At 43.3% G+C, this 27,396-nt stretch overlaps 1 protein-coding gene across 1 annotated transcript in view; it reads right to left on the minus strand.

Annotated features, from left to right (window-relative positions):
* SUCO (SUN domain containing ossification factor) overlaps positions 1-27,396 on the minus strand; it is a 163,867-nt gene that overhangs the window by 29,821 nt on the left and 106,650 nt on the right. Inside the window, exons 14-18 of the mRNA XM_073592035.1 lie at positions 17,008-17,073; positions 13,609-13,689; positions 12,210-12,300; positions 8,464-9,573; positions 3,521-3,608 (exon numbers count right to left, since the gene is read on the minus strand). Coding sequence (XP_073448136.1) covers positions 3,521-3,608; positions 8,464-9,573; positions 12,210-12,300; positions 13,609-13,689; positions 17,008-17,073 — 1,436 coding nt within the window. The remainder of the gene's footprint in view (positions 1-3,520; positions 3,609-8,463; positions 9,574-12,209; positions 12,301-13,608; positions 13,690-17,007; positions 17,074-27,396) is intronic.

A 27,396-nucleotide genomic window follows, 5' to 3' on the forward strand; every position in this document is an offset into this window, starting at 1 on the left:
CCTTAAGTCCAAAATGGGCCTGACATCCCCATTTGGCTTTTGGACCGTAAAAAGGTTGGAATAGAAGCCCAATCCCTGGTCCTTTACGGGAACTATCATAATGACCTCCTGCGACAAAAGTCGCTCTAACGCTAGAAGGAGCGACTGCTTCTTCTCTGGGTCTCTGGGAACATTTGATCTGAGGAACCGAGGAGAAGGGAATTCCTGAAACTCCAGCTTGTACTCTAAGGTTACCGTGGAGACTACCCATCTGTCCTGGAAGTCCTCGTGCCAGAGCTCTGAGAACTGTCGCAGTCTTCCCCCCACTCGAGTGAGCGGGGGCGCCCCCTAGTAGGCTTCTTTCCCCAGGACTTCTTTTGTCCCTGGGGTTGACTCTTGTCTCTGGACCCCGATGGAGGCGGCCGTTGAGACTGCCTGGAGGCTGAAGCCCCCGGCGCTGGGGAAAGAGTCCGTTTGAAAGAGGGACGCTTACTCTTCTTCTTGACAGGTAAGAGAGTGCTTTTCCCACAAGAGATTCTCTTGATATAATTATCCAAGTCCTCTCCAAACAACCTTGCACCACGAAATGGAAACCCAGCCAGTAGCTTCTTACATGGTGCTTCGGCTGACCAATTTTTCACCATAGGATTCTACGTATATGCACCAACCCCAGTGAAAGACGGGAGGTTTGCACGATAGAATCTCTAATGGCGTCAACCACAAAGCATAAGGCCGCTGTAAGGTTAGCAAACCCCTGGGCCTGCTGTTCAGGTAATACTTTGATGACCTGCTTAACATGGTCTCTTAAGTATTGACAGACTCCAATCGCTGCTACTGCAGGTTGGGCCACTGATCCTGCTAAGGAGAAAACATCCTTCAATAGGGATTCCATCCTTTTATCTACAGGATCCCTGAGCATCTGAGCATTGTCTACTAGAAAAGTCAGGCTATTATTTACGGAGGAAATGGCGGCATCAATAGCCGATATTTCCCACATTTTAATAAACTTTTCTTCCATCGGATAAAGTGTTGAAAACTTTCTCGGCGGAAAAAAACGTTTGTCTGGGTGATCCCACTCAGAATAAATAAGCTTTTCAAGTAAAGTATGAACAGGAAAAGCATGTGCTGCTTGGAAAGGTTTCAGTGACCCCAAAGCAGAAGAGGATTCTTTAGCAGTTTCAGGTATGGGCAACTTAAATGTGGAGCGGACCAATCCAGTGAGGATCTGCACTAAGACTTTCTCCTCTTGGGAAGTCGCAGAGGGTCCCTCTCCACCTGAATCCTCTGAAGAGGAATCATCCATCCCATCCCGATCCTCTGAAAGGGATTCATCTCCTTTATCCCAGAGCTCCTCTGTCTGAGGGTCTTGGGGAACAGAGGAAAGCCTAGTGTGTTTTCTTCCACTGAGTGAAGACGTAATCACGGCCATTAATCTTTCCTCTAGACCATTAATGGTTGAGGAAAAAACCTCTTGTGTAATATATACAGGGGCTGAAGTGCCAGAAGCAGGTGTAGCCCCTGACCCCGATGGCTCTCCCTGGCTAGCCGTCCCTGGCCCATCTTTAGGGGGGGAGGATGCTGCCGACAGGGGGCCCTCAGAACCTGAACGAGATCCCCTAGTGTCTCTGGTTCTTGGGGTGCTTGAACCTCTTCTACCCATAGTGCAAAGCAACAAGGTGTGAGGTATACAAATGAACACTGCCCGCTGAGCGATGTAGTCTGGCTAAAAGCCTTGCTACCCAATGCTCAGTCTGGTATTACTTCAGTAAATGCTGCCTAGGAGAATGCCTGTGTCCCACCTTACATGCGACTGTCAGCTCTGTGTCTCTCAGAAGGCTGAGTGCACCTGTACAGAGTGCCTTTAATAGCCTGCAGCTGGCCTGAGTGGGAGTCTAAACACTCTGTGCTGACGTCCCGCCCCCTCCTCTACCGCCCCCCCCCCCCTCGAGTTTTGAAAAAAACGAGCGCTTCCCGCATTGCCGACTCTCCTGTCATGCTTCTGGAGAAAAGGCTGGGGGGGGGGGGGGTGGGGGGGGGGGGAGGCTGGTAACAAGATCTGCCTGAACGGCTATCTTCAGAGATGGTGGCCATTAGGCCGCAGAGCCCGGGTGGTATAACCACTTTCTAGACCCCTGTGGCCCCTCTCTAGCCTGGGGGGAACATTCAAACATGAGAAATCCCCCTTTCCACCTTACCTGCTTGCAGCCTGCTTTGAGATGCTGGGACATAATCAGCACTGAACACCTGAGACAATCAGTCAGCATGTGTAGGTTTGTGCAATTGGCAGCCCCCGGTGGTCACAATAGGCATAGCATGCATTTACCTTAAAGGAGAAAAGCCACTAGAACTCAAAAATTCTGTGGAATCTCCTCTTACCTTATCCAGCCGCAGGGTGCTGTTTACACAGACCCAATCTTCACCTCTCACGGTGGGCTCCGTTTGAAAAAAACGTCAGAGACTGGGGCCCCCATCAGTAGGGGGATCCAACAGTTCTGGGACCGTAAAGCACCTCGCCAGAAATTAGGAAGTTTAAAGCCATTTTCTGATCTGCGGGGTCCAGCTCTCTAAAAAGAGAAGCATTACGGGTAAAACCTTGTTTCTTCGGACACGAGGCCCGCGTACCATTCAATTCGGCCATGAAAAGACACTTTGAATGGATCCGGTTCGCCTGGCTTGCCCCAGTATAGGATCTTAGGATATTCCCTTTGGAGCTCAACACAGGACATCTTTACACGTCCATCACCTAAGACACTGGCGTAAAAACTGAGGTATCCCTGCAAGGGGGAGGGATTATATAGGGGGTTGAACTTCCTGATAGGGTGTGCCAGTGTCCAATCACCAGTGATACCTATATAACCCATCAGTAATTACTGTGGCTCTGTGTCCCGTGATGTTCGAGAAAGAAATAGTGGACACTCTTAAAGTGTTTGTCACATGTCGTAAGTGTCTATTAACACCGCAAGATTGCAGAGGCAGGAGTAGGGGGTTCTCGATGGAGGAAGATTTCAATGAATGCAAGAGCTAGCAGCACAAGGGACACATCAGACTAATGTTTTGTGTTTTTTTTTAAGTTTTGACTAAACTTAGTTTAAAAGTAGAACTAAAGGCAAAACTTTTTTTTTGTTTTGGATAGATTGCAGAGAGATTAGAATACCTGTCTGTGCCCCCATTAAGGATATTCACCCTCTTCATTTGTCCCGTTTACCATGATCATTGAAAGTTAAAGAAAATCCCAAATTTTGGGTCATCCCCAGAAAAGTAATAGAGGGGAAATCTTCCAATGGGGACACTGGTTCAAGTGGCCTGGGGGTCCCCAAGCAATTCCCTGAATTTGCAGGTTTTCTTCGCACTTCTTGTTTGGCTATGGGACAGGAAGTGAAGGGAAATCTCCACAATGGGACACAGATGGCGAAAAAAAAAAATAGCTTACAGGGGTTATAACCCTTCTTTACTCTATCCAAAATGAAAAAAAAAAAAGTTTTGCCTATAGTTCTGCTTTAAGCAGGTTTATCATCAAATACTAACAATTTACCGAACTTACCTGTTCTTCTGCTATTCTTGAAGTATTCTGCAGCTTTAGGATAGTCTTGTTAAAAGCTCTCTGCATTTCTTCCATTTGTTTCCGGTACCTTGATAACAAGTCGTTTGTTAAAAACATTTTAAAGCTAGCTTTCACAGAAAGAAAAATTTTACAACTGCATTGAAAAGTGAACTACCTGCCATGTGAATTCCTTCCATATGTCTGGTAAAGCCTGCGTCAGCTTTCCCACTGAATGCTGTTCCTTCTACTGTCACAACTTTAAACTCATTTTTGCCCATTCACGGCAAAGCCACACATTTGCTGTAACCCTCATTTCTCACCCAGCTTAAAACGCATAGAAGGCTAACTACAGGCAAAACTAGATCAGCAATAGCACCCTCTTGATTTTTCCTTCAAAATGAAGCCCTTAGCCCTTCTCAGTAAAAATATGGATACAATCAGCAGCCAAGTGGTTATCACATCCAGAAATTGTATAAATGTTTTTTTGTTTTGCCACTACTTTGCCATTTCCAAGTAGTACAAACAAACCTAGATATGCAGTGCCAGTGCAAACCAAACGTGCCATTTCATAAATTTACTAAAATCTATTTTCAGAAAATGGTTTTAGAGGATTTAGTGCAGGGGTCTCAAACTGGTGGCCCTCCAGCTGTTGCAAAACTACAAGTCCCATGAGGCATTGCAAGGCTGATAGTTACAAGCATGACTCCCACAGGCAGAGGCATGATGGGACTTGGAGTTTTGCAACAGCTGGAGGGCCGCCAGTTTGAGACCCCTGATTTAGTGTATTGTAAAAGACCACTATATGATCAATTCACAAAGCTTTAAAAAGTGAAACTAAAGACTTTCATTTTGAATACAGTAAGGAAGAGTTATAATCTGGTTCAAAACTGACAGGCGTTCTAATCTCTTTCCACTCCATCCAAAACTAGGAAAAAGTTTTGCCTTTAGTTACACTTTAAAAGGGGTTGTAAACCCTCGTTTTTTCCCACCTTAATGCATCCTATGCATTAAGGTGAAAAAACTTCTGACAATGACCGGCCCCCCAAATTTTACTCACCTGAGCCCGTTCGTTCCCTCAGTGGAGATGCGCTCTTCCTCTCTGCCTGGAGTTTTCAGCTCTTGATTGGGTAGATTGATAGCAGCGCAGCCATTGTCTCCCGCTGCTGTCAATCAAATCCAATGACGCGGGCGCCGGGGCCGAGTCCGGCATTCTGTGTCTATGCACGCAAATGCTGGACTCAGAAGCACGCCCGCAAGGTAAAGCCCAGGGAGAGCGCTTCTCCCAGGGGGTTAACTGATGCGAGGAGGAGCCGCAAGCGCCGCCGGGGGACCCCAGAAGACCATGATCAGGGCCACACTGTGCAAAGCTAACTACACAGTGGAGGGAAGTATGATATGTTTGTTATTTAAAAAAAGAAAAACGAAGGTTTACAATTACTTTAACACAGGGGTGCCCAACCTTTTGACCTTCCTGGACAACACTGGATGGATGAAGAGGAATTGTTTTGGGTCACACATAAAATACACCAATAAAGCTAGGTACACACAATCCAAATATTGGCAGGTTCAGCCAGAACTGGCCAATATTCGATTTGGGTGCACAGCTGCATTCAAACAGCGCTGGTAGCTAATGGCTGCGAGAGTGTTTAGGCTGGGGGGGGGGGGGGGGGGGGCAATCTCCCTGTCAGAACACAACAGCACACCGTTTAGGAGAAATTGACTGTATACTGCGCCAATGACGTCGGCACATGCGCTCTGAAGGAAAGGCTGCCCGGGTCGTTTCATCAGAACTGTGTGCCATGATTGGCGGCTCACGCATCACATCGCGCGGCTCTGGCCAGTCACACACATGGAGTCCGGGGACCGCCTCCAGCGGGGCTTCGTTTGCAGGTAAGTTTGCGATGCATACTATCACATTATACTTTTCCTTTGCAGGTGAGAAAAAATAAAAAACTGAGTTTACTTCAACTTCAAAGAAAGCAGATTAGCAGAAAAAGTCAGGCAGGCCACAAGTTATTGATCTGATTTTAACTACGAACTGTTTTGGGAGGTATAGGAGGGAATTGTGGGTGGGGTATGGCTGGCCTGTCGATCCGGCCATACAGCACTTACTTGCCTGGCGCTACTGGGAGTCCATGCATTCATCACCATCAATGCTATGCCAAACATGGTATCCCTCCAGACGTGCTTGTGTCTGGCTTGTCTGAGATGGCCACCACCGTGGCTGCTATACCAAACACAGCATCCTTGGTATCCATCTAGCCCTGCCCGCATGCAGCCCATAGGCTGGACACCCCTGCTTTAACATGAGCCCAAAGAAATTTATTTTCAGCAATGTGGACTCCGTGGAAAATAACCAGTGCGCTGGTGCGAAGCAAAGGAAGCTCTGCACATGCGCATATTTGCCAAAACACTGCCTCCAGCTCCAGGAGAATGGGGAGTGAAGCCCCCCCCCCTCGTGCCAGGGAGCGCCGGCGAACCACACCACCCACACAGGGCACCAAGGACACCTGAGAAATGGGAACTGAAAGTTGTTCCAAATCTGTCCAAGCACGAACAGCATCTACTTGATGAAAAGTATATATAACAGAGAGAGAAAGAAAGACAAAGCAAAAGAAAAGAGAAAAAAGAAAAAAAGAGAGAGGAAAGAAAAAGAAAAGACAAATAAAGTATTTGTTTCTACCTCTGGATAAGCTAGCCTCTCATGTCCTTGCAGGAGTGGCGTTCCTCTGGGCTGTGCTTACCTGAATTTAAGTAGCCCAGGAATAGGGGTGGTGGTGTGGCAGCAGCCAATCGGAGGTGGACTAGGTAGTTACCAAGTAAGGGCTGTAGGTGAGGTATGGCCTGGCATTTGGTCCATTAATCACACAGACACATGAGAGGCTAGCATGAGAGGCTAGCTTATCCAGAGGTAGAAACAAATACTCTTTTGCTTTTTCTTTCTTTCTCCCCTTCCTTTTTTGTCTCTTGCCTCCAATTACTATGTGGTTTGGCTCTTCACCATTTATATTGGAACGATATATTCACTCCAACTTCTGGCACTATTTTTCAACAAGTCTCTTTGTTCTCTGATTTACGCACTTATACTATATTGCTATCTGGCAGGAATACATACACATACTGATGACATATGTTTTCTTTGTTGCTTGCTAGATTTGCACCCTCCTTATTTTCTTGGCGGTTCCTGTGAGCTCTGACTTACCGCTCCACCTTTTCGGGGTCCAGTTCACCTGTCTTTCCAAGCTATGACCTGCCGCATGTCCTACTCATTTTGCACCCAAGCGGGCAGTAAAGTCTAACCCCACATGGGTTACCCCAATTTGGTAATCTAACTTAGTGGACTTCTGTAAGTGGGAACTCGTCTATCCACAATATTGCTGTGTATCTTCGTCTTTGCAGAGGAACATGCGTTTTCTGTGAGTACCAATGTAAATGGTGCATATTTTAGTACATGTCTGTCAGAAAAACAACAGCACGCTTTATTTGAACCCCTGAAGAAGGAAATATAATGTCATGAAAAGAAATTTATCTTTTTATGCTCTCCGAAACATGTTGGGTCCTAGTGCAGCCACTTTTAGTCTCTGATCCCCAGTTTTCAAAAGTATTGTTTGCTGCAGCGTGTAGTATTTTTTGACACTCCTGTTCCTCATGTGTTATTTAATGTTTTTAGAAATGTTATTTTTTTTATCTGTTTTTGTACTCACCATATTTTGATCCTGTGTTGGTTTTCTGCCCATATTATCCCTTCTGGGGCATTTCTCTCTCTCTAAAATGGTTATAAAGGGAGCCAACATATTTTAGGGCTCATTTACGCAATGTACACAGTTGCAGTGCAAGAAAAGGCTTTCTATGGCGTGTCAGTTTAGATCACTGCATTACCCTGCGCTGTACTTCCAGGTCTGCAGGTCTCACAGACCCCAGCACTATACTGATGTCTCTACCTTCTTAATGAGGGCAGACATCATCCTTTCACTTTAATGGGGAGGTCTTCTTCCTGGCCATTCACAAAATCTGGGGCTGTTTGTTTTCTGAATGACCTGGAGGAGAAGGAAGCAGAAACGCAACTGCATCATTGGGGCCTCCAAGAACTACAGGGCTTACATCAGAGTTGCCCAGAATAACAGTGGAAGGTATACTTCTTTACGGCACCTAAACAAGCCGATTATACTACTGTAGAAGAAAGCCAGCATGACAGGGGGATACCTTTGAGGCAACCAAATGTATAAGCCTTTTTCTCATCACAGACCAGCAGTCACTTGACCGCCTGCCGGTATATCCAATGTATGTACTACAGAGGAAGGGTCCGAGATCTCCCTCTGACGTCTGCCGAGCGGTCATGCGACTGCTTATCGGCGAGGTGAAATAAGGTATTTAGAAGAAGAATTAAAAAAAATAAATAAACCACGACATACACTGTATAGTACATGTTATCCTAGCAGAGGGGCTGGCAGTGATTGTGAACAGTAATTTTACTACTGCTCAAAACGGTGATAGAAGGGGAGAAGAGGGGCAGCTCAAACATAAGAGTTGACAGGGAGAGAGGAAGGGGGAGAGGAGAGGGAGAAGAGCTGCAGAATGAGGGAGGCATGTAAACTGACCATGGTAATCAGGGCTCAGCAGCCCTAATTACGATGGTCAGAACACACAGGAGGGAAACAGGAACTGGCAGGATCAGCCAGGTTTTTACAGCTTAGAAAAGCAAGTTACACAGCACAAGCACTATGCAGCTTATCATGCTTTAAAGGAACAGGATATTTTTTTTTAGGGTAACAAAAACTTTGCTATCCACTACTAAAATAAAAATGCTGAATATGCACACACTTTAGGAACGGGGGACAGGTTCACTTTAATATGTACAAGTTGACAAAACATTTTTCTCCTCAATGAATAAAGCAGAATAGAAAATAAAGGTCTCCGATTTAATAGACAGGTGCATGACTTACCTCTGACTAAGTTCTTCCAGATAGCGGCTGCTTAAGGACATGTTAACTTCAAGCGCTTTAATGCGATTATTGAGACGCATAAAGACCGATTCTTTCTGGTTCGAACCATGTACTTGATTTCCATTTGTATAGCCCAGATCTGTGGCGTTCTGTAATTCAGCATAGAAATCAGTAGTAATTCTGTGCAAGTTCCCATTAATAGAGACATCCTCTGTGACTTGTTCATCCTCTTTTTTGTCTACAGTAGGTGGATTCTCAACAGGCTGACTCACTGCAGATTTTGGCATTTCTTTTATTTCCAAATCACTCTCTACAGTTAGAGTGGCTTCCTGAACTGGCAGGCTTTCCGTTGGTTTAACAACGTTAGAGTAGTCGGCAGTTTCTTTGACCGAGCGGTCATTGCCATCTGGTAAAGTGCTGGGCTCAGGGTTTACAGTTGGTTTCTCTGCATAAATCAAAGTCTCACTGATTTTCACCTCCTGTGTTTGTTCCGGTACAGCTTCTGGTGAAAGATCACCAAGATTTGGGTTGTGTATGGTTTTAGTTGCCTCTGAAAGGGACGCAGTTGATGAAAGTTTATCTGTGGTCACGTGTCCAGCAACTGATTGAGCTATGGCCTGAGTGTGACTAGGTTCCAGGGTGTCAGAGTTTAAATTATCAGTTTGTAGAACATCTCCTGGAGTCACCAAAATAAAATCTGTTGTGGCCTTTTCAACCGTTTTGGTCTCAGATGGTTCGATTGAGACCAGAGTAGCAGCCGGGTCTGCCAAAGTTTGTTGCATAGACTGAGAATCATTCTCCTCTCTGCGCTTATATTCATATGTTTTACTACGCTGCCTGTGAATGGCCACAAGAGCTGAACACCACTTATAAATATATTCAGAAAAACTGGAGATACAGCAGATAGTTGCTAGCTCACCACAATAAATCTGTGTCTCAAATTCAAACCAGGACTCTTTTTCTTCTTCCTGATCATCGGTACCCAAGAGAGTAACAGTTGACTGACTGGGCTGTTCCTCTTCCTCCTCTTGCACTAGCTGGACAATGGGATTTTCTTTAGGGATTTCTGGTTCAGATACTGTAGGGAGTGCAATGCTTTCCGTTTCCATCCTGCAAAGTACAACGCAAATGAATAGTGTGGCATAGTTAATTATAGTTTTATTAAAAATGTATGCACTACTATAAAACACAATCAGCAATATAAAATAACCAGTCCGTAGATGTTTTAGAACAAAAGCGCAAAATATTAAAACTATTATGCTGTAATATATATATTTTTATATTTCTTTTTACTGCAAAAGACATCCAATGCAATTAAAAAATTCCTGCCTAACCTAATATGCTGTAGTTTTATATAACTGCCAAAACATTTAAACACCACTTTTTACAAATGTGGCAAGCAAAGGTTTTCCTTTGTTGTGCGATTGGCTCACTACTTTCCCCAGAAATCAGCACATAGACTGAAGTTAAACTAAAGGAATTTAACAATTGTTTCATTTTTAAGATACTTTCAATCATAAGTAAAAATGAAAAGGGTAAAGAATATTATATGTTCACTAGATAAATCTGTGCCAAAAAAACACGCCCTAGCTTTACTTTGTGCAGCTATCACATGTGCAAAAAGTCATCTGCATGCCAGTGCTTTTTTTGAATAATTGAACGTGTCTCATGACACAAATAAAAATTTTATAGGAAGTGTTTATTTCCTATAGTCCATCAATCCGTGTGATATCCACCGCCTGTAAAGTGCTGTCCACCACCAGACAATTTTATAACTCTCCAGAGATAGGATATCACAAGGACTGATGGACTGTATGAAATCAACACTTAAAATATTTTTTGCATAAGACACTTCAACTACTGAAAATAAGCACTGGCCTGTAGGAGAATTATTTTCACATGTGCAAGGGTAATTTGAAGATTGTATTGACAGCCTAATTTATTATTTGAGCACTTTTTTGTATATTATGCAAGGGACACTTTATGGGATATATTATTTCAGGTACTTGTATAGCACCATCAATTTACGCAGCGCATATATATATATAATAAAAATTACACACACAAAACACACTAAATATATATATATATATATATATATACACACACACAAAACACACTAAATATATATATATATATATATATATATATATATATATATATATATATATATATATATATATATACACACACACACACACACACACACACACACACACACACACATATATATATATATATATATATATACACACATTCACATCAGTCCCTACCCTCAAGGTGCTTACAATCCAAGGTTCCTAACTAACATTCATACATTAGTAGGGCCAATTTAGACAGGATCGAAATAACATACCAGCATGTCTTTTGGAGTGTGGAAGGAAACCTGAGTACCTGGAGGAAACCCACACAGGCACAGGGAGGACATGCAAACTCCAGGCAGGTGGTGTCGAACCAGCGATACGATTTATATTAATGGATCATATGAAATGTTGTGTATTAGCAATCATTTTGTGTTTTAAGATGAATTGACACAGCAAGTATTGTTTGATGAATTAGTATTTATTCTATTATTGATTTATTTGGTGACAATGCTGTCTTTTTACATTTGTCTTAGGCCCCTTTCACACTGGGGCGGTAGGGGGCGTCGGCGGTAAAACAGCGCTATTTTTAGCGCCGTTTTACCGTGGTATTCGGCCGCTAGTGGTGCGGTTTTTATCCCCCCGCTGGCGGGCGAAAAAGGGTTAAAACCACTCGTACAGCGCGGCTATAGCCGCGCTGTCCCATTGATTTCAATGGGCAGGAGCGGTGAATACACCGCTCCTTCACCGCTCCAAAGATGCGGCTCGCAGGACTTTTTTTACCGTCCTGCCAGCGCACCGCTTCAGTGTGAAAGCCCTCGGGCTTTCACACTGAACAAACAGTGGAGGCTGTTTAGGGGCAGTTTGCAGGCGGTATTTTTAGCGCAATAACGCCCGCAAACCGCCCCAGTGTGAAAGGGGCCTAAAAGGTATATAGAGCCTGCACCTATCAGGTGATAGTGAAGGCAAATCCTCCCAGTTATCTTGATAAATGCATGGGCAAGGCAAACCATATTTTCACAACAGAGAAAAGTAAAAAAGTCTTCCATAAAATAAAATTTGTCAAAACCTATAGCAACTATAGATAGTATACATTATATAAATACATACTGTATACACACACTATTTTACTCACTCAACCAAACCGGCGTATAAAAAAAGAAAACACAAACTCTAGCATTAGCAAAAAGTGCACTCTATATATTTAGAACTATGCTGCATAAATAGTCCTGACTATGTAAAAAAAAAACTTTACCTACCAACCCTAACACAATTAGTGGTCAGTCCACAAGTCTCACAGCAATCCCCTGAGGCAGAAAAGGAGTAGTGTCTCTTTACCAGCACGAGCCGATAGCTGCTATTGATCTGCAGACCATATGCACGTTATGAAAATAGCACCATCTAGTGCCTAAATTAAAAAACGCAATACAGACACACAGACACTTTTTTGAACAGCTCAGGCATGACATAAATCTATTATTGGTAACCTCTGCTTAAAAGGTTAATCCTACTTCAGATTTTGGCGATAAAGACAAAGCAGAGGAGGCTACACCACTACCTTGTATATGAGCACTGCATGTAACCAAATTGAAGTAGATGATGAAATAAAGACCATTGTATATGATAGGTGACCTGCACACACAATGCTAATAGCTGCACACTCACGTAGCTGATGTAGATGTCGCTTGTTCAGCAGTCTTTGTATTTTCTTCCACAGTCTCCGCAGTAACATTTTTAGGTGTGCTTCGATTCAAAACTTTAAAAGAAACAAGTATATTAAATTAGTATTTCCTTCGCTCTCCTAATATAGTTGGTGGCCATACATGTCTCTTCTGTGTAACCTGTTTTACCAGAAATACAGAAAGCAAAATACCAAAGTCGTGTAACCATGTTAAAATATACCTGTGGAAATTCTGAGATCCCATAAACTAGGAGCTACAGCTGGTAGCTGACAGCCTAAATGTATCACTTGTTCACAATGACGTGCCCTTGCAACGCCATCCATCATATTTGTGAAGTTCCCACATTCCAATGTCATTTAAATATTTTGACCCCGGGCATTACATTGTGGGAGGTGGCAGGCTTTAATTATATAAAAGGTTGTTGACTACACAATAACTCTGTCCCTTGCTCATTTTCAAACTTTTGATAAAAGTGCTCCTAATAATTGGGTCACATTGCCCTGTCATCTTTATAGGATTGCCAGTAAAATGGTCTGGTGCAGGGTGAAGGCATTTCAATTGTGAAATCCCCATGAAGGCAACATTCACATATCAGATTAATGTGCTCCTAAAGGCAATGCAGAAGTAAAGGTGCCCCATACCAGTGAATTAGATCAATCTCATCACACTGGGGTTGCTTTTCAGTACTGCACAAATACCTGGTTTTCTGCATGATTATCAGGAAGTGCTCAGTAAAACAGTATATATGGAAGATTCTGCAACACTAATACCCATAAAGCTGTGTCACAGGAATCTCCCTAGAAAAAAAAAAACAGTCCAAGACCACATGACTGGTTCTGAGCAGATCTAGATGACACACAAACCATAGTTATTAGTGCAAATAAAAAAAGTTGAGGCAATGCTATGTTGGCACCCCAATCGCATACATGCCTGCAGATGTAAAGTGATAACACCTCCCCAAAGTAGTGTTGGTTAAAAATGGACACACCCATTTTTAGCAAAGTCTTCATTGGTCAAGCTGCTGACAAACACCATTTGACTTGTGGCAGCTATACATACAATGCACAAGGTATACAGTGTTGGCACACATAACGTATATGGCAATGCAGCAAAAAAGCTTCCTTGCAAATCACTCAGCTAAAAAGCCCCCCTATCTTTTCCATTACATTACCTGTAAGCACTGTCAGAGATCTGCTGAAGACGATGTACTCATCATTCGGTTAAAAGACATTCACACAGTTTCCCAATATCTTGGTTTGTAAAACTTTACGTATTATACCAATTACTTAAAGAGCTTGCTGTAGACAAACTATCAATAGGATTTCATATATGCCTCACTTTGAACCAGTGTTTCAACTTAAGTACAAATGTAAAGCAGCTACCTTTCCCTTCAGAGATCGCTTCCTCAGTATTCGCACCCAGCATGTTAGCAGCAAGATTATTCACCATGCTAAGAATGGCATCTGAAGAGAATGCAGGGAACACAAGCAAATGTTACTGGTCTGCAGTCATATCAATACTGTCACCAAGGGAAAATATACACTATAAGTCAGTACAGTAGACCAAGTTGTGTTCTTTGTGCTTGATTGTTATGTCCCAGTTAACCAATGTGCACAGTATAGACCGGCCTTTCTCAATCAGGGATCCTCTTGGAGTTGCTAGAAGTTCATTGAGCAATTTCTGACTTCCACATAAGCAACGACTGATATAGTGATATTTTTAGCAGTCTAAGGGGACATTCTTCCCACTGACCACCAATTTAATGTGCCTTTATCTTATGGACTCCACCAATCTAAGAAGTTCCTTCACCCACTTTTCATTAGTCTAAGGCAGCCTTCACTGACCATCAATGACCGGGAGCATTTTATTGACCTACAAAGCAAGGTGGCACTAGACTGACAGCTATTGTAAGACACTACTTTTACTGATCACAAATGTTTTGGGCACTTTTACATTGACCATCATAGGAAACAGGGATATTTCCACTGACCACCAGTTTGAGGAAAAACTACCATTTTCACTGACTGCAATTTTCTATTATTCATTTAATTCCAGTAGTATTTCTAAAAATATTGTATAGCATAGTACAACAATATACAATATTATAATATTGTATAGAGTGACGTATACACCACTTTGCTCTTTTGCCTATTATGACAAGTGCAACTTTTTTTTTACTACTAACTGTATATAATGTAATAATGTAGTAATTATCAGTGTGAATGTTTTACAAGAGTGTCCTGCGTTAAAAGGTGGAGAAAGGCTGGTATAGACAAACATTCAGAGTTCTGTATTCAAAATACTATTACTGCTCCACTATGGAAACTTCTTTGGAGATTGAAAATTTTATATATATATATATATATATATATATATATATATATATATATATATATATATATATATATATTTTTTTTTTTTTTCAGGAGAGGTATAATTGGAACAAATTATAGGAAATGGGTTTACAAAATTAACAAGCTTTTTTACTTACTCCCTCTAACTGGCTTTTTCCAAACAGGCTTATTTACAGAACACATTATATAGATTTTGAGTCATGTCACTTTAAAAATGACAGCACTTTAATACTGTCAAATAATCTAGCTGGTCAGATGACATTCAGCAGTTAGGCTTGTAGCAACAATAAATGAGCCCAAAACAGAACAAACAGGACAGCAGCAATGGTCAAAGCATCAAAGCCATTTCTACAGAAATGAATGTAGACACCTCAAACCAGCCTTCAAAAAGAAATGCCATGAGGCTCTTATTGTAGTCTTGTAGTTCAAAACACAGAAGGCTACACAGGTACTATTAATAGTGGATATCTGCTTGCAAAATGGCCGGGGAACTGCAGCTGTCACAAGGACTGTCGACCCCAAGGAGAACCCTTCCTGTTTAGTCACATACATTCAGCAATACAGAAACTGTGAAAATGATATATACATTAGTGCTGAGTGTAAATGAGAAGGAAGAGTTGTGACAGCTGCATCCCTCAGGCAGTTCATGCTAAAAACTATTCAAATGTCTCTGTGGACATCTGTTTCGAAGATAACAGTACAAAACATTTTACCCAATTACATTTTTTTAATTTCACAGGTTATAGCACCAATTGTTTCATTTTATAGTAATAAGATTGTGCTTAAAATATAATAGGCTCAAGTAGCTTTCCAGAAGAGAGAAAACGAAGCTAAATCTGCACACTAACTGGACATTCGTGGTCTGTCCCCGATATCTAGTTATACGGCTTTCAATCCTTGTCACAGAAATATTCAACTCAACACAGAGACAGGAGAATCCCCTTTCCTATTATGTTCATGGAGCTGTATTCTTGGTTACACTCTAAGAACATCTTTAAAAATCCTTTCTTTCTACCTTATATTTTTAGAGCCAAAGTGAACCTGTGCCCAGACTATGCACATTAAAAGTATTTACATCTTCTAAGCAAGCAATAAAAGCACACGGAGCGCTCGTTATTCTGTTTTTCCTATATCTGAAAAAGGTTAAGTGAAATCACAGCTATTTTCTATGACAAACTTAGAAACTTAGCAGTAAGACAAACCTCTAATATAAACAAACAATACGTGTTTCTAAGCGCTTCAAAAATGACTGAAAGCGGACTTGAGACAATAAAACTGCCTGGTATGTGTACATTTTCGGCACCTCTTTGGCAGCCTTATGTGAAGCATGCATGCCTTCACTAAACTACATCCCAAGTTTGCAGTGCAACCCTCAAATGCTGATGTCAGAGAGAGGGCATTATCTATAGTGTCAAACCCTGGGCAGGAGAGGTGCAGTTTTGCACCAACCTATTCGAGCTGTCCATAAGGCAGAATTTCTGATGTTACAGCAAAAGTCGGCGGGTACCCAATTTTGACAGGTACCCACCTTCCACTTCGGCTCTGCCCACCTACACAAATCGGAAGTCCCCCCCCCCCCCCCCCCCTTTCCACAGTCTTCTGGGACCTGTCAGGTGTCCCAGAAGACTGTGGGAACATATACAGTGTGCACCCGGCCATGAAGCCACAAGCTGTCACAGTCGGGTGCCCATAGTAAAGTTGCCAGCACCGCTGTTTATTAAAAGTCAGCAGCTACAGTTTTTAATTTTTACACAGGAGACTAGAGCTCCCCTTTAAAGAATGATATAAAATGTATCTTTCGTAGCCTGGGCACAAGGTGTATTTTAAATGCCTTTTTAAATCTCCAGGGTTCTAAAAGCAAAGGTCTCCAGACAACATACCTTGCTTTTCTCATGTATAACAGTCTTACTTTTTCTTCATGTATTCCTACTAAGCGCAAAATACAAGGTGAGCATATGGGTAACTAAAATAAGTGTGGCAGTGGCATTTGGAATCTCCAAAAGATTAATGAAGCCATCCGGTGACAGAAACCTCTGGCATCCAGTCCATCACTTTTGAGAAGGCTCATAGTACCTTTCGTGGTTTTTTTTTTTTTTTTCTTTTAACTATACTGAAAGGTCACCAGTATAAAAGCCAACAAGAGGCAATAAAAACCATGATGAAAAAAAAATGTACCAGTCAAAAATGTATTAAAAGGTCATCTGTAACAGGATGGGTAGTGCAAAAATAAGAGAACGGGTTTTAAAAATTAAATTAAAATTTAGGTACACTGCATATAAAATATAAAAACACCTCCTTACTTAATGTAACTAAAATGAGAACGGTTTAATGTACTGCATGTACATACAACCATTTACAAAGAAATCATTTGGAAAAGCATATTGATCCGTGTTTTACCACTGCTAATCAAATAGATTTATCACTCACTTGTAGCAGAACCAAGCAGGTTTTTTGAAGATTTGTCATCTCTCGATGTATAATCTATTGGATAATCTAAGAAGAGCAAAAAAGATAAGTACTTTTTTTAAAAAAAACACACACAAACACAGTACATAGAAAATGACAATGGAATATACCTTTCTGTGCAATTCAGGTTTAAGAAAAAAAAAAAAAAACCCATACTCTCTGCATGGAAAAGATTCTATCTCAGCCTTTACGCGCCAAGCAAGCCAAATCGTGTAATACAGAGACTATTTCTAAATCATAATTACTTAAAACGGTAGCAAACCCAAAATTTTGTCTTTGCATATCATTTAGTAGTTTTTTTATTAGGAATGAATTGCCATGAGTAATTTTTACTGTACCTGCCTCCTGTCCGTGTTATCGATATTTTCTCGAGTCATTACATATACCGCGCATGCGCCGTATCCCCCTTCATTCTGGCAAGCCGAAACCCTGCAGGAAAGATTCAGTGTCCATGTCGGGGCTGCGTCATTTCCTGTTTTAGACGTCAGCCCTGACATCCCGCGATGCTTCATCAGAATTCCTGCACAGCGTGCTCCAGGAGCTATGGTCACTCCTTTCTGAAGCACACTGTTATTAGTTTCTATTCGTTTCTGTAGTAACCGGAAACGAACAAGAGGCTTGAATATCTTTACTAGTGCACATGTGCAGGATTATAGAGACAAGGACGTTCTGTGGGCGGAAATACAGAGCGATTCAGACACGGAAGACCACAGTGAAGATGGCGCCGGCGAATATGCTGAAATAATCTTTGGATGATTAAGAAAATATGCAGTAAGCTATTTTATTTATATATATATATAGTGGTCATCTGATTCATAATTAATGTGCCTTTCAGAATATTATGAATATAGTATTGATGTGGGTGGGTTTACTACCGCTTTAAGGGCAGTGTTAATTGATGACTAAAATAATATTATTTTAGTTGACTACAATACGACTAAAACAAAAACAATGCAGATGACTAAAATACGACTAAAAGTTATATGGCATTTTAGTCAAAAGACCAACTAAATAAAAATTTGATGTCAAAATTAACACTGCTTAACCAGTTGCCGCCTGCCCCCCATCATGCCGCCTCTCAGTGCCCGCCACTGCGCCCATCAGTGCCACCTATCAGTGCCCATCAGTGCCACCTATCAGTGCCCATCAGTGTGGCATATTAATGCCACCTCATCAGTTCCACCTCATCAGTGCCCATAAGTGCCACCTCAATGCCCACCAGTTCAGCCTATCAGTGCCCATCAGTGCCGCCTCATCAGCACACATCAGTGAAGGCGAAAAATTACTTAGTTACAAAATTTACTGGCAGAAAAAAAAAAAAGTAAAAGTTCAAAATTTATGGTCTTTTTTTTTTTTTTTTTTTATGTTGTAAAAAATAAAAAACCCAGCAGTGATTACATACCAGCAAAGGAAAGCTCTATTTGTGTGAAGAAAATGATAAAAAATTTGTTTGGGTACAGTGTAGTATGACCGCGCAATTGTCAAAGTGTGACAGCGCTGAAAGCTGAAAAATGGTTTGGGCAGGAAGGGGGTGTTCGTGGCCTGGTAGGCAAGTGGTTAAGAAGGCAAATATTATAACTCAAAACCTGTAAACTATAGCCACCCTTCAAAATGTAAAGTGCACCTAAACCCACTATTTTTTTTTTTTTTTTTACTTTGGATAGAATAGGGACAAGCTAGAATCAGTCAGCTGGCACTATTCAGGAGATTTTCCCCATTTGTCCTGGTGACCACTATCACAGAACAGAAGCAAGGAACATCCAAAATTATAAGTTGTCACCATAACAGGGAGAGGGAAACCTTCCAGCTGGAATATTTGTAATAGGGAAATTTCCTGAATTTCTAGGTTTCCTCTTACTTTCTGTTGTGTCTAGGGCATAGGAAATGAAGAAAAATCTCCCTAATGGGACACAAACAAAATAAATTAAAGCAAAAAAAAAAAAAAAAAAAAAAGTCCTGGCTTTAGATACCATTTAATATGAAGGCAAACAAGCAGCATTTAGGGCCTGCAGCCCAAAACGCTGATGCAAACCAGTGTGCAGGCACCAGTATTTTAAGCAGCAGAGCCACACAGGTTGGGGCGGTGCATTTTATTTCATCACAGTATTTCTGAGTGGACTTTATTTGAAGTGCACAAAGTGGCACTTCACACCACTTGCTGAGCGGTGACATGCAGGGCCATCCAAAGTGGTGTGATATTATGCAAACATGTTGAATAATATTGGAATGCAGTGAAACACTGTTTTGGCGTGAACATGACACAGAGAAAACTATTGTTTTCAATGTGTGATTGTAGTTACCTGCATTTATGCAGAAGGAAAAATGTAACTACACAGTAGGCGAACGAGCCCTTAAAGAAAATGCTGCCCACTAGATGGCGGCAGAGTACCTGAATGTGGTTTCCCAAAACTATAAACAGAAAAATACTTTTAACATAAATAGCAGTTTCAAAATGTTTTAACCTTGTGCCTTTAGAATGCAAATTAGACACATACATTATTAGAGAAAACTAATGTTAAAGTTTTTATTGCTTATTCCAAAAAATCCATTATGGTCTTATGCGGCTCATTAAATTAGGTAGCATATGGGAATATTCATTGCTTACTATATGCGGAAATACTCTTAGCATTTAAGTATGTCGACATAAACACAACCTTTAATTTTATTTAAAGAGATCAAGGGCAAAAAAAAATTGCACAACTGGGTAAAATGGTTTTCAAAAGGAGAAAAAAAATTAGGTTTTAAATTGAGACTTAAGAGCTTGCACAGCTGTCTGAAGAACTTCATGACTGAAGCTGGGCCTGAAAATCTACCTGCTAAAACTTAATGAATGTGTCAACAGAAAGCCAGTAGACAGCCTTGCAAACCTGAGAAACAAATGACTGATGCTATAAAAAAAAAAAAAAAAAAAAACGCCCATAAAGCACTAACTGTTATATGACCAGGAAAGCCCTTGAGGGTGTAAGCTTGAATGAGAAAGGCTGTCCCTTACAGAGACCATCAAGAATGACAAACAGTGTAGGGCTTTTTAAAAGGGAATGATAAACCCGAACAGCACATAGACAATGAATGGAAATCTCCTTGGATTGTTTAGTAGCAAGAGAAAGATTACTGAAAAATGGCCTGGTTCTGGTGAAAGGAAGAAAAGAGGCCCTGGCTCTTAAAACAACTTGTCCTTGTGTAGCACAAGAAATTATTCTTTACAGGATAAGATCATCAACCTACAAACCTAGAGAAGCAATGGTGACAGAAAGGAGGAATATCACTAATAAGTTTACAGGGCAGACTTTGAATGGTTGAGAGACTGAGGATGGGATACCACAGAGTCACTGGGGAACATACAGGAGGAACAATGTAAACACCACCCTGTACGATGGCCTTCACGAAGGACAGCTAGGCAAGCGGTCTCCGAAAAAGAACCACCAGGGCCAAGATTTGACCTTTAATACTCCAGATCAAATGCTAACCGAAGAAGCAGGGTTCATCCCTACTTTGAGACGAAATGATCTTGCAAGTATTCCATTTCCTGGCTTTTGTGTAGGGATGACCGAATCTGATGGACTAATCACTAATGTCCCTCAAGACCTGGACTCAAAAAGCCAATTCATCATAAAAAGGGAGGAAGGTTTTTCCCACTTTCCAGTGCTCCCATTTGTGACCCACCATGCAAGAAGAAGCCAGATGCGACTGCATCCCTTGTCCAATACTGCCAGAATATTGAGTTTCAATTATCCGAAGTGAAACTGAGCCTTTAAGAGGGACATCTTTAGGTCCAAGACCCTCATACAAAAACAGGGGACTGGATGGCTCCTGGACAGCAGAGTGTAAATGAGAAAGCAGAGAGACAGGAGTCTATCTAGGTGGAAGAAGGACCTTGTACAAGGGTCGTGTCTAAGATCAGGCCCAAATACTCCAAACAAGATTTTCGCAGGGATGATTTCTGGAGATTTAGGAGCCATAGAAACATAGAACAGTGACGGCAGAATAACTACATCGTTAAATAAACAAGTACTACTTAAATAAGTAGTTCGAGTCAGTCCCATTTTTTGGTTGTTTTTTATTTGTATATGTTTGTGTTTGTATATGGGTTTTTTTTCTCTGAGTATATATTGTTTGTCACTTACTTTTGACTGACTCACTACCTCTGCTGGAAGTCTATTTGAAGAATCAACTCCTTTCAGTAAATACTTTCCAAGATCAGTTTTGAACTTTACTCCTACTATTTTGAGGTCATGTCCCTGTGTTCTTGGTTTTGGGTTCATAACTGCCCTCCTGAACCTTATTCACCCCCTTGATGTTTTTAAAGATATCAATCAGGTCTCCAATTTACCTTCTTTCCTCCAATCTATACATATTAAGTTCTCTCCTGATGTGTTATCCCTCAGACCATTTTTGTTACCTGTCTGACTCATTCTATCTGATCAATATCTTTTTGTAAGTGAGGTCTCCAGAACGGGACAAAGTATTCCAATTGAGGGCTAACTAAAGCTCTATATAGGGGAATCAGAACCTCCTTCCTCCTGCTGGTGATCCCTCTAGTGATGCATCCTAGAATTATAGTTGCTTTTTCCCACTGCCTGGTCACACTGTTTGCTTCTTTTGCCATCATCTAAAATAAGTACTCCCAAAAGACGTCACGCCCCACAAAACATTGTGGGGCGGAGCTACACGCTGATGCCATCACGTCCTACATGATCCCTGAAGTGCAGGTGTAATTGATTGTTTGCCAGCAAGCAAATTTTAACAAGGCTTGTATTGTATTTACCGATTGTAAATAGTTTGGCTTTTATAATAAAATAGTTCCTACTATATTACCCTATTGGAGCCCTTTTTTCCAAAATAGCAATCTTATCTGGCCAAGATTGATCCTGACATCACTATGGGAGTTTGATATTATAGGATGCATTCCCTTAACACCAGTATGTTCCAGTGATCCATAGAAGGCCTCATCTGCAAGCGTGTTTGATCATTCTAGAAATAGATGGTCCATCCTTTCTGGTAAGCGTCCCCATTAATAAGGTGATGGGTGTCACAGGAGGACCTTCTTGATCTTTGGTGGTGGAACTCTGTTAAAGCAACTCTTTTCCATATACCACGTGGAGTTAATTTCTGCACAATCTTCAGAACTGATCATATATGGATGTTTTTGGACATTTTGATCCTAATGTGGCTTATTGTAGGTGTTATTCTATTTTGACTCTAAAAGTGGAAATCCACTTTGAATCACATCCTTCAGGATGCTTATATAAGCAAAGCTGGTCCATAAGTCGTTGTGTGACATCGACCTGGCTGCTGTAGACCATTCTCAAAGAAACTGGGTAGCTCCTATCATGTTCTTGTACACTGAACATACTGAAGTTTTAAGAAAGCTGGAAAATTGTAAAAATGTATTACAGTACAAAAAATAATTAAAATACGTTGCTCCAATGAAGGACCACTGTCCATTCTGGGTACCATGGATGCAAATCGATGGAGGAAGGGAACCCCCCCAAAAGTGGCATTAGGACCACCATAATGCACCTCCGCATCGCCACCCAAGAGGACATCCAACAGGTTCAATAAAAATGACCAGTTACACTTACCGGTAACAGTGTTTCTGGGAAGTCTTCCAGGACGGCACCCTGAGCGATGACTGGACCTTCTAAACTTTTACTCTATCCAAATAAGCCAACAGACAATGTCTGACATCTAAAACAATGAAAGGAACTTTCTCTCTCGTTCTGAGGATTGGTACAAAATGAAGGAAGGACAATTACTTGAGTTCTGTGGAACCTTGAGGCTACCTTCGGGAGGTACAGGGGGTCCTGCCTGAGTACAACCCTGTCTTCAAAGAGAAAAAAGGGTCTTTGTTGCCAACACCTGATACGCGCTATCCTGGAGAAAGTCTAGGATGGCAGGGATCTCTTGTTGGGAAGTCCCCTTCTCCTGGCACCAGTGCGAGAAAGAGCGTTGATTACTCTCTCAGAACACCCCCCTTTTTTGCAGGCTCTCCCTTTCAAGAGCCAAGCCGTCAGCCTGAAGAAGCTGGGCCCTGCAGAAGGAGGTCCTGCCACTCTGGAAGGCGCTGAGGTTAAGCTACCTACCAATTTCCCAGGGTAGGGAACCAGGTCCTCTTGGACCACCATGGGGCAAACAGAATCAGTCCGCCCTATGAGAGACTTCTACAGTATCCTCGGGATCAGGATTAAAGAGTGTAAGGCATATGCCAAGCGGAAGTCCCAAACTTTTGGGCCAGCACGTCTACCCCCTCTGAACCCCTCTCTCTTTCAAGAGTGCGAAGAATCTCTTCACTCTTCTGTTCCCTCTGAGGGCAAAGAGTTTGAACTCTGGGCTGCCGAAGTGCAGGCATACGAGGGAGAACACTACAGGGTTTAATTCCTACTTCCCCTGGTGAACTGCTGCCAACCGAGATAGTCCGCTTCGACATTATATGTCCCCTTTATATGCACTGCTGAGATAGAGGAAACTCTCTGCTCTGCCCACTCCAGGAGTTCTAGAGCCAGAAGAGTGCGAGATCTGGTGCCTCCCTGATGATTCAGGAAGGCCACCGTGGTTGCGTTGTCGGAAAGGATCTGGACCTCCTTGCCCTTGATTCTTTCCTCGAAGGTCTTTAAAGCCTCTGACTGCCAGGAGTTCCCAGGAGTTGGAGGAAGCACTCCTCGGACTCTGGTTCCAGGCACCCTGGGTTCGAAGTTCCTCTAAGTGGGCCCCCCCCAACCCCAAGTGCTTGCATCTGTTACCCTGAGGGGTTGGAGTTGGGCCGAAAGGTGGCCCCCCCGCAACCTCTGAAGATTGAGCCACTACTGCAGCGACTTCTTCACCCCTCCTGGAATGGGAACCCTGTTGTCCAGCATTCCTCTTTTGCAGTCCCAGGAGGATAGGAGGAATTGCTGGAGAGCCCTGGAATGGAGCTGAGCCCATGGAACCGCGGGGATACAAGATGTCATCAATCCGAGAACTCTCATAACCCTTCTGTAAGAGACCTCTTTTAATTCTATAAGGGAAGCTACTGCTGCAATGAGGCCCTCTACCTTCCCCTGGGGCAAAACAAGCTTCTGTGCTGTCAAATCCACCAGGAATCCTAGATAGACCTTGGTCTGGGGAGGAACCAGTGAGGACTTTTCCTGGCTGATAATCCACCCCATGGACTTTAAAAAGGTACTCACTACCTTGGCCAAGTAGGAAAGAAGGAGATCTCAACTCTAGTCGTAAACCAGTATCGTTACCATAAATACGTCCTTCAGAAGGTGCTTTCTGAGAGTATAGACGCTTTCCATGCAGAACCTTTTGTCCCGCAACCTTCTTAGATTTATTATGAGGCGGTACTTTCCCCAAGGGCTTTGGGACTACAAAGATGTGGGAATAAAATCCCTGCTCGCACTGTTCTGCTGGGACTGGCACTATGACCCCCTGCTCCGCAAGCTGTCTGACACTGTAAGAGACCACTGCTTTCTGAGGGTCCCTGGGTAAGTGGGTTAAAAGGAAACTTGGGGGAGGGGAGGAGAGTAACTCCAATCTGTAGCCCTCTCACTATCTGAAGGATGTGGGGACTCCAAGTAATACTTTCCGACTGAGACACAAAAGTGGGAAAGTCTTTCCCCCACCCTTATGTCACTTGGTATACTTGTCGGCAGACTTCTGGCTGGGGAAGAGAAGACCTCCCTTCTGCTTGCCTTTACAGACCCCCCCAGTGCCTGATAACAGTACCTCCCCTTTTATCTCCAAACCGGTTTTTAGCCTGGGGGCCTCGAACATGTTTTCCCCCATCCTTATTGGGATTTATGGGAAACTTCTTGCCTTTCTCTGTAGGCCTAGAAAGGGCCTGGTCCAACCCAGTGCCGAACAGTAGGGAACCCTCAAATGGAAGACCACACAGCCATGTCCAAGAAGCGTTGTCCTCATTCAAGGTCTTGACCCACAAAGCTCTTCTTGCGGAATTAAAAAGGGGGACCGGCTTTGGCGGTTGTACGCACCGTTTAGACTGCTGCGTCTGCCAGATAGGCTACTGCCCTACCAATCACATCTAAGAGTCCAAGACCTGTTTGGACTTAAAGGTTTGCGACACATGATCCATTCGTTTGGTGACCCACATGTCTGATTTCCTAGCCACCCAAGCTGAAGCCAAGGCAGGACTTACAGCCACTGCATTGGCTTCCCAGGCCCTGCGCAAGAGGGTCTCGGCCCGTCGATCCATTTGGTCCCTGATGTTGCCCGCATCCTCAAATGAGAGGTCAGATTGATTGGACACCTGAGCCAGGGAAGCATCTAATCTAGGTGTCTTAAAGAATCTCTCTCTCTTTTCCTCCTTGAAGTTTTAAACTTCAAAAGTTTTCAGGTTCCTTCCACTCCCCCAGAATGATATCCTTAAGGGCCTGTTGGATCGGGAGGGCTTTTGATTAGGGCTTGAAGTGGAGTTCCACTCAAAAATAAAACATCCACTTTTTGGAATCCCCCCCCCCCCCAGGGGTCACATTTGGCACCTTTCAGGGGGGAGGAGGGAGCAGATACCTGTCTAATACAGGTATTTTCTCCCACTTTCTGGCATAGATCACCGCGGTGACCTATGCCACTTCCAGCGCCTACCACCTCCCCCGCTGTCTTCTGGGAGACACACAGGTCCCAGAACACAGCAGGAAACAGTGAGGACAACATGACTTGCGCATGCACAGTAGGGAACCAGGAAGCGAAGCCACACAGCTTCACTTGCTGATTGCCATATCGAGGATGGCAGCGGCAGCAGCCGAGAGCCGACGAACAGATCGGCTTCGGTTGCCGACATCGCGGGCTCCCTGGACAGGCAAGTGTCCATATATTAAAAGTCAGCAGCTGCAAAATTTGTAGCTGCTGGCTTAAAAAATTTTTTTTTTCTCCGCTTTAACCAAGCCTCTATACATCCTGTCTTGTGTGGATACCTGTGCTGCGGGTTCCTGAATCTCTTCAGACGCATACACTGCCCTAAGAAGGCCCTCCGTATCATCGGCGGCAAAGATATATGTCTACCTGGTCTGGAGTCCTCTTACTCCTCCTGACAGCCCTCAATGCCATCATCAGAACCACTCTGATTGGGGGATTCAGCCTCCTCCATCTCAGAATCTTGAAAGGGAAGAGGTCTCAGGGGTTTCCAGATGCCTATGTTTGCTACCCTCTGCTCTGTTAGAGGAGGGGCCCTCCTGGGAGGAAGGACCCTCTCTGCTAGTGTGGGGTTCAGGGTCCCTACCCAGCATCTACGACTGAACGGAGAGAAAGTCTTTAATAACCTGAGAGGTTTCTTTCCCCGCTAGCCTGTTCATACACTTGTAACAAAAAGGTTTAGAGTGATCCTGTGGCAATTTATCATTACAATATCCGCATTTCTTTGAGCGGGAAGGGGCTTTAGGACAGCTGGCGACCACCTGGGCAGTAATGTCCTCCCCTATAAGAGACACAAATGCAAGTTAGAAAGCAATGCCCCCTTGCTATGTCACGCAGGAGACATATCCCGCAGAGTCGGGGTTCCCCTGCTCCCATCATTACCCCTGCCAGCTAGGTCAACTCACCCCATGTGGTCTCCTCTAATGCTGCGGCCCGCTGAGGGCCTCTCCCTCTTTCCATCTCGTTACCAGAGTCTTCCACCCCTATGCTTAGACTTGTGCTGATGATCAGGTAAGGGCAGGATGTCAACGCCTGCTCCACCGTCAGTCAGACCCCCGCTCCCGGCTCAGAACGCCGCCACCATTTTTCTGGAGCCCCATTTCATTTCCGGCGCTAGGGAGGAAGCAGTGTCATTCCCCTTCCTGTCACTGGCAAGATGGCGCCATCCCCTTACTGATAGCCACCCGTGTGACCCTCTGCAGGAGCGAACAGGAGTCGGGGGTATGCCACCCCGAGGGGGACCAGACCGCCAGCCCCCCATGCTGAACGGACAGCAGCCAGGTAAGGGGGGGGGGGACAGGAAAATGGTCCCTGAAGTTCTGGGTACCCCACTGTACCCAGGGTCCTTCAGCTCTCAGGGGGGGCTCTTCCCAAATCTGCCCCCCACCTGAGAATATGGGGAGACTCCCCCCCCAGGAAGGGCAAGCTCTATCGGACCCAAAGGTTTCACAAGCCTGCGGCTTGGCTCCCAGGGGGAGACCACCAAGCCCACAGCTTTGAGTCTTTTAGAAAAAAAAAAAAAAAGGTTTCGCTGTGGGGAAACGCAATCAAAAACCGAGGAGCACAGGGAGGGGCGGGGGTTTTAACCGCTTTGTTGATTGTGTTTTCTGTCACGTGGGACCAGTCATCTCTCAGGGTGCCATCCTGGAAGACGACTTGAGAAACAGAACTTTCTGGCTGACTACCACACCCTGCACCCCAAGCAAGTACTGCTCTGCA

This window comes from Aquarana catesbeiana, linkage group LG07, assembly GCF_042186555.1.
Source record: "Aquarana catesbeiana isolate 2022-GZ linkage group LG07, ASM4218655v1, whole genome shotgun sequence".
Taxonomy (NCBI): domain Eukaryota; kingdom Metazoa; phylum Chordata; class Amphibia; order Anura; family Ranidae; genus Aquarana; species Aquarana catesbeiana.